Genomic DNA, 15,329 nt, shown 5'->3' on the forward strand with positions numbered 1-15,329 from the left:
GGTGGTGGTGAGTGAGGATTTTTTGCTTTTTTTTATTGGGAATAAGATGAGAGAAGTGAGATAAAGAGGGAGAAGGATTATGTTAGACTCAGAGGAGGATGAATGATTAGTGAGGGATATGATTGTGTTAAGGAGACAATTAGAGAAGATTAGTTTGTGGCCATCCATTTTGATTAAATCTCATCCCTTCATCCCCTCTATCCAAAGGCCCATATAAGGACTTAGGGATTCAATGGATGTGAGGGACTTATATGAACCTATATATATATATATATATATATATATATATATATATATATATATATATATATATATATATATATATATATATATATATATATATATATATATATATATATACTAGATTTAATGTCCGTGCCATGCACGGGCCTATATGTAATTTTTATTAGAGTACTTGCTTGTATATAAGTTCTCAATATATTAACACACATTATTTTTATATGAACCAACCTCACGTTTGTCTCAGGCTCAACTGTAATAATATGGGATGAACACGTGGATATAAGTTAACCATAAACCAGTAAATGTGGTGTAAGGTTCAACTTATAGGCCTACAAAGATGTCAAATTCCCAAGAAGTTCATTGTTAGTTACCCATAGTATGATCTGCACAAATATCTAACTAAGACAGGTGGTTAAAACAAAATTATCATTAGTTTCATAGTTTCAACTAACAATTATTATTAATAGAATATGTCAATATTCTTGTTATTATCTCTTCCTATTTTCATGTATAGTTAGTCCTATAACTTAGGAGTAGTTAGTATGACTTCCTGATGTTTAGCATAGAATTAGTCTAACTCCTATTTCCTCTCATTGATCACGTTGTGTTTGACTAGGTTAGTTAGGCTCCTTACTGTACTATAAATATGATATGCAGTGAATAATAAAATTCAGGGGTTTGAATTCTTTTATGGTATCAGATACCAACCCGATCCTCTCCTCTCTTCCGCTCTCTTCTTTCTCTGCAATTCCATCATGACAAACAACAACAAATCTTTTCATCCTGTCTACTCCGTCTCAAATATCAAAAACTTTGTTCCTCTCACCCTTGAAACAGAGAACGTTCACTATGCTTCGTGGGCGGAATTATTCAAAAACACCGCTCGCGCGTTCGATGTTATCACTCATATTGAGCCTCCCAAAGACGCTGTAATTACCAAGGATGCTCTATGGACTCGGCTCGACGCCATCGTCAAGCAATGGATTTATGCTACCATATCCATTGCCTTCTTCATACTATTATCGAAGCCGACTCCTCTGCTGAACAAGCATGGACTCGTCTCAAAGAACTCTTCAATGATAATCAAAATGCTCGCGTCGTGATGCTGGAACAGCAATTTACTAATATTCGAATGGATCAATACCCGAATGTCTCCTCTTACTGTCAAGCCCTCAAGATGATCGCTGATCAATTGGCTAATGTTGGCGCCCCGGTCTCTGACACTCGTCTCGTCCTCCAACTTGTCACTCACGTGTTTGACGGATACCGGGGTGTTGCCACTTTCATTCAACAGAGTGATCCGCTCCCCTCTTTTCACAAAGCCAGGAGCATGCTCACACTCGAAGAAAGTACCCGCTCTGCTCAGTCCACTGCCGGACCTGATTCTGCCCTTGCTGTGTCTCACTCGGACACCACTGCTGAACCCAAGTCGCCCTCCTTCCATGGCAATAACAATCAGCATTCCAATAACAGTCAGAATTCCAACAATTACAGAGGGAAAGGCGGCCGTAACAACAATCGCTACAATAATTACAAAGGTAAGAACAATGGTGCTGGCCATTCTCATTACAATAACAATAACAATGGCAGGTATAATGGTAATGGTAATGGCCGCAATAACCAGCAGAGCTCCGTTCCGGTCCCCTCCGGCTGGACATGGGTCCCCATATCCCCGTGGCAAGCACAACAAGGGTGGGCTACACCACCTTGTCCCTACCCTACAACCAGTTGGACTCAACCCAATTCTCGTGGTGTCCTTGGGCCTCGTCCGCAACAGGCTCTTCTTACTCAATCTCCTACTGCCGGGATGCCCCAGGGAGCCCTTGTTCCCACTGATCTAGCTGCGGTGATGCAAAGTCTCAATCTTCAACAGCCGGATGACACGTATTATATGGACACGGGAGCAACTTCGCACATGACCGGTACCACTGGTAATCTTGCTTCTTATTCTTTTTTGAGTAGTCCTCGTCATGTTATTGTCGGAAATGGTAACACGATTCCTGTCATTGGTCATGGGTCAACCTCCTTCCCCTCCCTTTACAAACCCTTCACCTTAAAGATATTCTACATGTGCCTAATATCATTAAAAATTTGGTCTCAGTACGAAAATTTACTACCGACAATAAAGTTTCTGTTGAGTTTGGCCCATTCGGTTTTACTGTGAAGGACCTCACGACGGGTTTGCCGATAATGAGAAGCACTAGCACGGGGGACCTTTATCCTCTCGCCTCGTCCCAAACCGAAGCCTCACCTGTCCCTCAAGCCTTGTCTGCTGTTTCGTCCTCTACTTGGCATGACCGCCTTGGTCATCCGGGCTCCGCCATTTTTAATTCTATTTGCAATAATAAAGACATTGGTTGTAGACCCATACGTCCTAGTTCTATTTGTTATTCTTGTCTAATTGGGAAACATATTAAATTACCATTTTATGCTTCTCTGTCAAATACTGTTATGCCATTTGATATTTTGCACTCGGATTTGTGGACTTCACCCGTCTTAAGTAATATGGGTCATCGCTATTACATATTATTTTTAGAAGATTTCACTAATTTCTTATGACTTTCCCACTTACAAATAAATCAAATGTATATCAAATTTTTACTTCATTTTACAACATGATCAAGACTCAATTTCACATCTCCATTAAAACTCTTCAATGCGATAATGGACGGGAGTTCGACAACTCTTCCCTTAAAAATTTCTTAACCACTCGTGGCATGCTTTTTAGGTTTTCTTGCCCTTATACCTCGTCTCAAAATGGAATGGCGGAACGTAAGATCCGAACGATAAACAATATTATGCGTACACTCCTTCTCCATGCTCACATGCCTCCTTCTATGTGGCCTCATGCCCTTGAAATGGCAACATACTTACACAACATTCTCCCTAGCAAAGCCAACAAAAACGAATCCCCGACCTCCAGTCTTTATCGTCGAACTCCGTCTTATGCCTCTCTCAAAACCTTCGGTTGCCTTTGTTTTCCTCACATACCTCCATCAACTACTCACAAACTTGCCCCCCGTGCTACCCCATGTGTATTTCTCGGTTACCCGTCTCACCATCGGGGTTATAAATGCTATGACTTACAAACTCGCAAGATAATTGTTGCTCGGCATGTTACATTTGATGAGACCATATACCCTTTTGCCTCACAAAATAACATCCCTGCCTCTTCTTATGATTTTCTAACCCCTGCCCCAACCCCATACTTAGTTTCACACTTGTATAATGACTCTGATAGTGGCATTCCAGACGATACTCCCACACCTGCCGCGACCCATGTCCCCTCCCCGGTCCAGTCTGTTGGGGTTGGTGTCCTTAACAGTTAGTGCAAGGACTTATAAACCTCTAAAAGGATCAAAGGGCATACTTTTGGTATTATTATCAGTTGATCCACGTTTATCAATAACGGTTGGCTTGCTAGATAAGTTTGACGTTATTGTCATACAGATGGCGGTGATCAACTGGTCCCTAAAAGTCACACCTATAGGATACGTTTGAGAGACGTGACAGTATGAAAATACAGTCATATAGATGCCAATTTTGACTAACCAGTTAGTCTGAGTTATTTGACTAATATTTAGTCAAAATGTGATGTTGAGATATGTTATTTCATACGGATTAAATAATAATGGCTAAGACGAATTAAAAGGCTAATTCGTAAAATTGAATATAAGCGTTTTATATTTAATTGAATGTATATTGAATATAATTATACAATATTGTCTTTGTCGGACATGTATTAATAATTCAACTAATCCTAGTTATTAGTTGATGTTTTAATATCCGATAACCGATGACAGTTTATAATATATACCGCGTCGTATACATTTTAGCCTCGGACCACGAGTTGAACGTAAGGAGAAAACGGAAGCCCATTCCCTCCTTGATCCACTCGGCCAAACCGAGATTAGGAGAACAAAAGGAGAGCTCCTCCTCTTGTTTAACCTAATCATCATTAGTGAAAAAGAATTAGGGTTTTGGAGATTAAGTTTTCTCTGAAACCGAGATCTCACATCTCGAGAAAAACTCACATCAAGTTCTCCCAATATTGCAAGGCAATCGGAGAACACGTTCTAGCACAAGGGCATTTCTCGGACGGTCTTGGGTGCAACAATTAGGAGGGAATCTCTGTTGATTTTGTTTACGCCGTGCATCAAAGGACCCGAGGTTGATTCTTTATCTTTATCGTTTCATTGTTGTATTTCGTTTATGACCATATTTCACATGTTAAATTTACGTTATAGTCCTAAATTTAAAGGGTCTTATATGGATATTACCCCTCAAGTGGTATCAGAGCGAGGCCACGTAAATTTTCATTGTGATTTTTCATAAAACGATTTTGAAACGGTTGTTTTTGTCTCGAAAACCGTGCCATGTATACACGGTTGAAATTTTTTTTGAAACCGTGACATGTTTTACACGGTTGTATCATCTTATTTTCGATTTGTTTTTATGCATATTGTTGTTTTATACGGAGATTATAACAATATGTCAAGTTTTGTCAATTTGTTGATTTAATTTTACACGATTTTGATCAAAAATTGCAATAGGTTTTGCTTTGTCAAACTGTTTTTACGAGGGTTTTAAGTTTTCAGAACTTGTTTGGTCTCGATCGAGTGGTTTTCTACTCGATCGAGAGCTTTTTCTGTCTTGATTTTGTTCGATCGAGTCCTTGCTGTACTCGATCGACCCCTTTTAAAACCCTGCTGCTCGATCGAGAGGTCCTCGTACTCGATCGAGCAGATTTGCTGATAAAAGCTCTCGATCGACCTCCGATCATCGTCGATCGAGTACTTCTGATTGGCAAGCCCCTCGATCGAATGGCAGCCTCATTCGATCGAGCCCTCTTGTTCCTCGATCGAGCACTTATGTCCCTGGATCGAGGGATTTCGTTTTGGCAGCTTTGAAAATTTTTCCTTTTGCTTTAAATTTTCTTTTGGCCTTAATTTGTACTTTATACGGATATTGTACACTCGCTATGATTGTGAAACGGTTCACACACGTACCATTAAGTTATTTTAAAGCGTATTTAAAGTAATCTGATCGTATTAGATTAAAATTAAATTGATAGAAGCGGTTTTATCACATGAATTTTAATCATTAAAAGGTGGTTTGGATAAATTTCACATAATTACGGAATTATGTCACGAATGAATTTGTTTTTAGTTGATGCATTTTATTTATCGTTAATTATGAATGTTTTTGAATGCTTTTTATTACGTATTTATTTATTTATTTTGCAAACAGTTGTAACTTAGTGTGGCCTTAGTAGAACGTGTTACCGTAATGATGGAACACGGTCTTGGTTGTATTTTGAGATCTCGTATCTCCGTTTTGGATTTTTCACTTGTAATTACAGTTTTAATTAGAATGTAAATAGGTTTATATTTGTAATTTTAAATTGTAATTTTTGAGAAGACCAAAGATGAAGATCGGATGCTCACTCCCGCTACATGGATCAAGATGGAACATCAAGACAAGCTTGTCGGGTCCAACGGTGGATTCCAAAGTTGTTTTATGTTTTACTTTACTAGGATAGGCCACACTAGGAATTTTTTTTTTTACGTATTGCATTCAATTTTAATTTTATCGTAACGATAGTATGCATCATTTTCCGCCTAAAAACCAAACCACCTAATTATTGCATGAAAACTGACACATATAGAGGTCACGAGTTAGTTTTCATTGACATTCTCATGTCACACGATTTTTAAGCCATCACCCAAATTAATCATTCACGCAGACGCTAGTTATTCGTTCACTTAATATGAATTATAATTTAGTTGATGGGATCTTCCTCGTATAATCAAAAATTGAGAACGGTCTTTATAGGTCAAACTCCAATGAGTCCCTTCTTCGTCGGTAGGCATAATATGACCCCTTCTACGTCGGGTAAGTTGGAACCGATTGACCTATTTTATCTCAACACTATGATCACTCGTACGATCCTGTGATTATGGTGGACTATAGATAGGATTTACAGAAATCTATCGACCAAGAGTTCTTACGAAAGAATTAGCTAAACAGTTGGCTTATCAGTTTACAGAAATTGAGTCTTGGGATCACTTGTATCATTCTTGAGGGAGATAAATTATGCAAGTGCGAGAGTCTACACGTTAAAATGAATTTTTAAATAGACTTAAATCACCTCGATGAGTTGCTTATTTCGTTTTTGTTTTTCTTTCTTTTTCAGTGTAGATCACGAACTTTTAAACTGCTAATATCAAATGGTTGTTTCTACTGATAACCCAATGCCAAGTGCCACATTGGACCGTGAGTCCTGGCTTCGGATCTTCATGAATCAGATGAATCGGTCTACTCGATGAAGAATGATGGATCAAACTTCGCGGACCGGGAGGCGGCATTACGGAATCTTGCCGCTGCCGACGGAAGCTCAAATATCTATTAGAGCCCATCCCGCAAACCCAGGTCCCACGGCTAGAGTCGCTTGAAATCACCAAGTTTAATGATTTCTGTATGGAAGCGGGTGCGATTAAAAACGTACTCATTTTTGCAATGGAACCCAATTTGCGGAAACGCTTCATAGCCCATGGTGCAAACAAGATTTTCACCACGCTCACCAAGGAATTCTCGAAAGCACCGAGAATCGTGACCTATGAGCATACAACTCGCTTCTTTGATGCGAGACTCCATAAGGGCCAACCAGTTAGCCCACACATTCTCAGCATGATTGAGAATGTCGAAAAGTCGGAGACCTTTGATTGTAAGATCAGCGAGAACATTGTGATCGACCGCATACTTCACTCACTCCACGATGGTTATTCGCAATTTAGAGCGAATTACTATATGAATGATTTGAAGAAAACTCCCCATGAATTGCACTCCCTCCTCGTATGCACCGAGAAGGACATGAAGTTCGGTGGGAGCATGAAACAGGATGTTCTCGTTGTGACAAACAAGGGAAAGGGTAAGGGCAAAGCTCAGTGCAAACATAGCGAAAAGAGGTAAGGCGAAGTTGAAGAAGTCGGTTTCGTGTAAGAGTGGACCTGGTGAGTCGAACACCTCATCGGGCGCGACAAAGAGCAAAACCGAAAACATGGAATGCCATCACCGCCACAAGATCTGGGCATTGGAGGCGCACATGTCCTGTTTATCATGAGGACATAAAAGCAGGTCGCGTTAAACCGGTTGGTATGTCTTCTTCTTCTACTTTTATTCATATGATTGAGATTAACCACGCAAGTTACGGAACTTGGGTACTTGATCCTGGTTGTGGTTCTCATCTGTGTAATCATGTGCGGGGCCCCTGAAATCTCGAGCCTCTCGTAAAGGGTGAGGTTGACCTGCGTGTCGGGAATGGAGCAAGTGTGGTCGCCGTCTCGAAGGGAACATATGTGATCCAGACTTCCTAGCGGATTTGAGTTATCATTATATGATTGCTATTATGTACCCAGTCTTTCCAAAAACATTATTTTCATTTTCGCACTTGACAAACTTGGTTTTTCATTTGTAATAGAGAATAATACTTGCATTTTCTCATTACACGATATGATTTATGGCAAGGCGGTCTCCATGAACGGAATTTATGTTTTAGATCGACACAACCGAAATATTACACGTAATGAATAAAAGGTTAAAGGTGGGTGACAAAGATCAGACGTATCTATGGTAATCGCCGTATGGGACACATTAATGAGAACGCGTAAAATGACTCATTAAACATGGAGCTATCTCGGCCTTTGATTTTCAATCATTTGGCACGTGTGAATCATGTCTCATCGGTAAGATGACTCGAATTTCCTTCAAAGGTGTTGGAATGCGTGGCTGGCCGACCTATTAGGACTTATACACACGGATGTATGTGGACCTATGTCAATCACCGCACGAGAAGGCTATAGGTATTTCATCACTTTCACGGACGATTTAAGTAGATATGGATATGTCTACTTAATGAAGCACAAAAGTGAATCCTTTGAGAAATTCAAGGAATACCGAATAGGGTGCGAGAACCTATTAGGTAGGAAGATTAAAACACTGCGTTCGGATCGTGGTGGCGAGTATCTTTCTCACGAGTTTGATCAACACCTAAAGGACCGTGGGATTGCCCAACAGATTAACTCCACCTGGAACACCTCGGTTGAACGGTGTGTCCGAACGGAGAAATCGAACACTACTTGATATGGTTCGATCCATGATGAGTCACACCGTGTTGCCCGACTCATTATGGGGTTATGCTCTTATGTCGCCCGCTTTAATACTTAACCGAAGTCCGTCTAAAGTGTTGACAAGACTCCATATGAACTATGGAAGGGAACGGTCCCTAACTTGTCCTTTATACGGGTTTGGGGCTGCGAGGCTTATGTCAAGTGGAGACACGAGGATAAGCTCGGCCCGCGATCGGTCAAGACGTACTTTATAGGTTATCCTAAAGGAACGCTTGGTCATTACTTTTATTCGCCAACCGAACAACGTGTTTTGTTGCGGCTAGTGCGACATTCTTAGAGAAGGAATTTCTCGAGAATGCAAAGAGTGATAGAACCTTCGAACTGTCGGAGATTCCAGAACCAAGTACCGAGCAACTATTGAAGGAACCTATTCCTTCAATCCCGGCTGCGGTTAACATTCCTGAGGAACCTAGGAGGTCGGGAAGAGTCTCTATTCCTCCGGACAGATACATTGGTATGGTCGAGGAACATGACATAGATGACGTTCTACTCTTAACGAGTAGTGAGCCCGCAACCTATAAAGGTGCCATGACTAGTTCTGACTCAAAGCTATGGCTTGAGGCCATGCAATCCGAGATGGACTCTATGTATGAGAACGACGTGTGGGATCTTATTGACTTACCTGCTAAGGTTCGTCCCCTTCAATGCAAATGGCTTTACAAGATAAAGCATTCTGTGGAAGGTCAACAAGATATCTATAAAGCACGACTAGTTGCTAAAGGTTTCACCCAAGTGCCAGGTTTGCACTACGATGAAATTTTTGCACCCGTAGTCATGCTGCGTTCCATTCGGATCATCTTAGCGATCGCCGCTTTTCATGACTATGAAATTTGGCAAATGGATGTGAAAACCGCCTTCTTAAACGGCTTTTTGGAGGAAGAGTTGTACATGGTACAACCCGAAGGTTTCATCGATCCTTTACATCCTAAGAAAGTATGCAAGCTTAAGCGTTCCATTTATGGACTTAAGCAAGCATCAAGGAGTTGGAATCGTCGCTTCGACCAAGTGATAAAAGAAAATGGATTTACTCGATCGGTCGAGGAACCATGTCTATATATCAAGTCGAGTGGGAGCAAGATTGTCTTCCTAATATTGTATGTTGACGACATACTCCTGATTGGGAATGACATACCTCTCTTAACTTCGGTGAAAGTATGGTTGAAAAACCATTTCCAGATGAAAGATCTGGGAGAGGCGCAAAGAATTCTAGGCATCCGTATCTATCGAGATAGATCACGACGGATGTTATCTCTCGATCGGGAGTCTTACATAGACAAAATCCTAGAGAGATTCAAAGATGACTAACTCCAAGAAGGGGTTCCTTCCTATGGCTCCAGGGGTGCATTTGAGCAAGTCTCGGCACCGAGACACCGGAAGAGAAAGAGCGCATGACACGGATTCCTTATGCCTCGACTATAGGATCAATCATGTATGCCATGATATGCACACGTCCGGACGTGGCATATGCATTGAGTATGACAAGTCGATTCCAAGAGCATCCAGGTGAACCACATTGGTTGGTGTCAAGAACATTCTTAAGTACCTACGGAGGACTAAAGATTGGGCATTGACTTATGGAGGCGAACAAAGCTATGCGCAACCGGTTACGCAGATGCTAGCTTCCAAACGGATCGAGATGACTCGAAATCTCGGTCTGGATTCGTTTTTACTCTTAATGGCGCTGATCAGTCACTGGAAGAGTTCGAAACAAACTGTTACAGCAGATTCTACGACTGAGTCCGAGTACTATGCCGCGTCTGAAGCTACAAAGGAAGCGATATGGATGCGTCAATTCTTACATGGACTATCTATAGTGCCTAGTTCGAATGACCCGATCACCATCTATTGCGACAATAGTGGTGCCATCTTCCAAGCTAAGGAGCCAAAGTCTAGCAACAAGTCTAGACATGTACAACGGAAAGCTCATCTAATCCGGAATTACGTGGAGCAAAAGGAAGTAGTGATAGAAAAGATTGCTACAGATGATAACATAGCGGATCCTCTCACTAAACCATTACGACAAGATAAGCATGAAGGGCACGTTAATTCCATGGGAATTAAACGTGTTCCTAAGTTGTAGTACTCTTTTATGGATTAGATTCATTCCCTTTTGTACTCTATACGACATCATCGTTTTGATATTTATATATTTTGTTTTTCATGTGGAATTGTACGACAATTTTTGAACACCACAAAGTGAATTGAACGAACATTATATTTTTCAGTCCTTAATTGCCCACATGAGCTGATAACTCTAGCAATTATTTTGTGACGTTGGTTGATGGTGGGTTCAACGAGCCATAAGTCAACCGGTTGACCGACCAATCACAGAGGCGATTTATACGGATATTTCGTAGGGCACAATTGTGACATCGACGTGGAGTCCTAAATGTTTTATAACATTCGGTGCCCGGTCGTGGATAGGACTTCCATGGTGATCCTAAGAGTCGATTCTTTTGACTATCGATTGTCTCTTGAGACTAAGGCGGATTTTGGGTGACTTTGGTTTCTTTCTCACGGTCATCCGTAACGGGGGGCCAAGTAGATTTTTTCTGGGTCATTTCATGTTGTGCTTAGATCGGAAGGAGTTCGAGTTGAAGGAAATATTCAGCCTTTATCGGGTACTCGATATTTCTCAGGGCCACTCGAGGAGTCAGAATCGAAATGCATGGCCATGCTCGGATCTGATTCGTTTTATCTGTTAAATTACTCTCTAGTCGGGGAAACCACTCTTGATACAGATCGATTGTAAAATACGACCTTTGCGGATCCGGATCTGCAAATTGTTTTACATTGAGTGGGAGAAAGTTTTAAATGAATATGAGAATCGGTTATCGCACATACACTTGTACGGACAAGTGGGAGTTTGTTGAAGCTTGTGTCCTCCAGTTAGTGCGGATAACGTCATTGCACATACACTTGTACGGACAAGTGGGAGCTTGTTGGGGTTGGTGTCCTTAACAGTTAGTGCAAGGACTTATAAACCTCTAAAAGGATCAAAGGGCATACTTTTGGTATTATTATCAGTTGATCCACGTTTATCAATAACGGTTGGCTTGCTAGATAAGTTTGACGTTATTGTCATACGGATGGCGGTGATCAACTGGTCCCTAAAAGTCACACCTATAGGATACGTTTGAGAGACGTGAAAGATGAAAATACAAAGTCATGTAGATGCAATTTTGACTAACCAGTTAGTTCGAGTTATTTGACTAATATTTAGTCAAAATATGATGTTGAGATATGTTATTTAATACGGATTAAATAATAATGGCTAAGACGAATTAAACGGCTAATTCGTAAAATTGAATATAAGCGTTTTATATTTAATTGAATGTATATTGAATATAATTATACAATATTGTCTTTGTCGGACATGTATTAATAATTCAACTAATCCGTGTTATTAGTGGATGTTTTAATATCCGATAACCGATGACAGTTTATAATATATACCGCGTCGTATACATTTTAGCCTCGGACCACGAGTTGAACGTAAGGAGAAAACGGAAACCCATTCCCTCCTTGATCCACTCGGCCAAACCGAGATTAGGAGAACAAAAGGAGAGCTCCTCCTCTTGTTTAACCTAATCATCATTAGTGAAAAAGAATTAGGGTTTTGGAGATTAAGTTTTTTCTGAAACCGAGATCTCACATCTCGAGAAAAACTCACATCAAGTTCTCCCAATATTGCAAGGCAATCGGAGAACACGTTCTAGCACAAGGGCATTTCTCGGACGGTCTTGGGTGCAACAATTAGGAGGGAATCTCTGTTGATTTCTGTTCTTTACGCCGTGCATCAAAGGACCCGAGGTTGATTCTTTATCTTTATCGTTTCATTGTTGTATTTCGTTTATGACCATATTTCACATGTTAAATTTACGTTATAGTCCTAAATTTAAAGGGTCTTATACGGATATTACCCCTCACAGTCTCCACCCACCACTACAACAAATTGTCACTTGCGCCACGAATTATGCCACGGGAATTTATAATTCGTGGCTAAATTCTGCTTAGCCACGGAAAAAACTTATTCATTATTATGGAAAAAAATTTATGCCACGGGATAACTTTTCCCGTGGCAAAAAGTCACTTGCGCCACGAATTAGGCTACACCCGTGACAAATAATCATTTTAGCCACGAGCTATGTCACACCCGTGGCGAAATTTTATTTAGCCACAAAGTGTCCCGTGGCAAAAAAAAAAAAAAAAAATTAGCCACGAAAAAACAAACACCCGTGGCGACTATCTTTTCCGACTTAACTTAAGATATTTTCATGTTCAGACAAACTTAAAAATTGCTTCATTAAAAAAAATACAAAATCTGAATGAAATTTAATGAAATATAAATAATATGAAAATACATTTAAATATAAAATTTTGAAAACACTTTGATTAATTTAATTAGTATTTTTTATTGTTTTATTTACTTTAATAAGAAATTTTAAAATTTTATAAACTTATATGTAAGCAAAGAAAAGTTTATCGCCTAATTTTTTTTTTATTTTTTTACAAATCACAATTATGTTTTGTAGGTTTTTAAAAACATTTATAATTTAACAAATTTGTTTTAATATATAATTTTGTTTAATAAAGTCGTGACTTTCTTTTAATTTCTTTTACTTTTAAATTAAAACTTTATAATCTTAAATAACAATCTTAAATGATCGTATCACATTTAAAGACATAGCATATAAAATGAAATAAATAAGTTATTTACCATATATCTAGAGAAATCTAAAATTAATATATTCTCAAACCGTTTCATATAAAATTAGATCTACAACTTTATTTGTAAGATATTTATAGAAAAAATTGAATTTGATATAAAATTTAACTTGTTGAAAAAAAGAATTTGGGAATTTTTTTTTAGGAGTGACAAAGAAACAAAAATTAGATTACAAAATTGATTAAATAAAATAAGTGCGCTAAGAAATGGAAGTAAAAAAAATGATCTCCCACAAATCAATTAAGAAAAAAAACATATTGAAAAATTTATCAATATAAAATTCAATATGGTGAATTTTTTTCATTGAAAATGAGCTCATAATAGGGAAAATATAGAAACTATAATAATTTAAAGTCACAAGTGCAAGTAATGTGAAATTTTTGAGATAAGAAACGATAAAGCTTAACAAAGAGCAATCAGTTTAGGAAAATAAGCGATTCTGTTGTACGACAGTCTTTTTCGTGTTTTTTGGGTAAAAAGTGACGACTTTTTGGTTAATAATGACCACTTTGGGGGGAAAAGGACCATTAGTTATAAAAAGTGATCATTTTTTTACAAAAAAATGGTCACATTTTTCATATCGTAGGTGCGACGATCATACAATAGAATTAGCATAGAAAAATATACGAAAAAATGAGTACAAGAGAAATAAAAATAAGAATGTTGATAAACTAAGGAAATAAAAAAATGTTAGGAAAACAGGATTAACTTTATTGTTTGGAGAAAATGGTTTTGCGGACTTCAGAAAAAAAAAAATGACGTCAAAATTATTGTCGGGTGGTTAACATCGAAAATTTGATTGTTTTGGCCAAAATAATGTTTTTCTCTTATAAATTTGTAAATCATGTACATTTTTGTAATTAAATAGTGTTAAAGGTAAATTTTGAAAGAAAACAAAATAAACTTAATAGGATTCAAAGTGTTAATTATATCAACAAAGTTAACTTTCAATTTCGGTAGCATATCAAAAGAACTCTATGGTTAAGCGTGCTCAGGTGAGAGTAGTGTTAAGATGGGTGACCTCCTGGGAAGCCTCTCCGATGCGCACGGATGCATGAGTGGTGAAAACACGTTAACGTTCAAATGAATCGATTTAACTAGCGAAACAAGTTCCTAGATTGTCACGGTTCCATATATGATAAAATATCCATTGTAAAAAAAAATTATTTTACGTTTTGTTTATTTAATTTTCATAAATATTGTTTGCCACGGGAATTATAATTTGGCCACGGGAAATTTTTTTGGCCACGGGAGTTATTAGCCACGAGAGAATCCGTGACCAAAAATTCAATAATAGCCACATTTTTGTTTTTCCCATGGCTATCTCTTTGCCACGGCCACTTGCGTCACGGAAGGTAATCCCGTGGCAAAATGATTTAGCCACGAAAATTTAGCACTTGCGCCACGAATTTAGCCGTGGCCCAAGTGCTCATTTGTAGTAGTGCACGACCACCTCCCCTCCCCCGGCCAACTCTCTCCCTGCCTCCCCTCCGTCCCCTGACGCACCTATCTCCGAGCCACGGCCTGCCCCACAGTCCCCACAAATGCGAACTCGTGCTCAGCACGGGATTTATAAACCCAAACACATCCTTGCCTTATGTGTCACAACGTCCGTATCACCAATTCCCAAGAACCCCATAGACGAATATGAGGCTCTCATTAAGAATGAGACATGGGTCCTTGTGCCCCGTCCTCCCGATGTCAATATTACTCGTTGTCTATGGTTGTTTAAGCATAAATTTAAAGCTAATGGTGATTTGGAGCGGTACAAAGCTCATCTTTTTGTTAATGGCAGGTCACAACAGGTAGGGATCGATTGCGATGAGACCTTTAGTCCAGTGGTCAAACCCGCAACCATTAGGACTGTTCTCAGCCTGGCTATTTCCAAACATTGGATTATTCATCAACTTGATGTTAAGAATGCATTCTTACATGGTCATCTTGCTGAGACCGTATACATACACCAGCCACCTGGGTTCCGAGATCAGAACCGTCCCATTCATGTATGTCTCTTAAAAAAATCTTTATACGGTCTTAAACAGGCGCCACGGCATGGTATCATCGGTTCGCTACATATGTCGCCAGTCTTGGTTTTATTAATAGTAAGTGCGACAATTCTCTTTTTATTTATGCTGATGGTACCAACATGGCTTATATTCTATTATATG

At 39.1% G+C, this 15,329-nt stretch overlaps 1 protein-coding gene across 1 annotated transcript; it reads left to right on the forward strand.

Annotated features, from left to right (window-relative positions):
- Positions 1-1,222: 1,222 nt before the first annotated feature.
- Positions 1,223-2,407, forward strand: LOC141629675 (uncharacterized). The gene has a single exon (XM_074442646.1). The coding sequence runs from the start codon at positions 1,223-1,225 to the stop codon at positions 2,405-2,407; it is 1,185 nt and encodes a 394-aa protein (XP_074298747.1).
- The last annotated feature ends 12,922 nt before the right edge of the window (positions 2,408-15,329 follow it).

The sequence above is a fragment of the Silene latifolia genome, chromosome Y (genome assembly GCF_048544455.1).
Source record: "Silene latifolia isolate original U9 population chromosome Y, ASM4854445v1, whole genome shotgun sequence".
Taxonomy (NCBI): Eukaryota; Viridiplantae; Streptophyta; class Magnoliopsida; order Caryophyllales; family Caryophyllaceae; genus Silene; species Silene latifolia.

Excerpts from the sequence above, each read along its gene's own strand:
- LOC141629675 (XM_074442646.1), top strand. The coding sequence starts at position 1,223 with ATGGATTTATGCTACCATATCCATTGCCTTCTTCATACTATTATCGAA.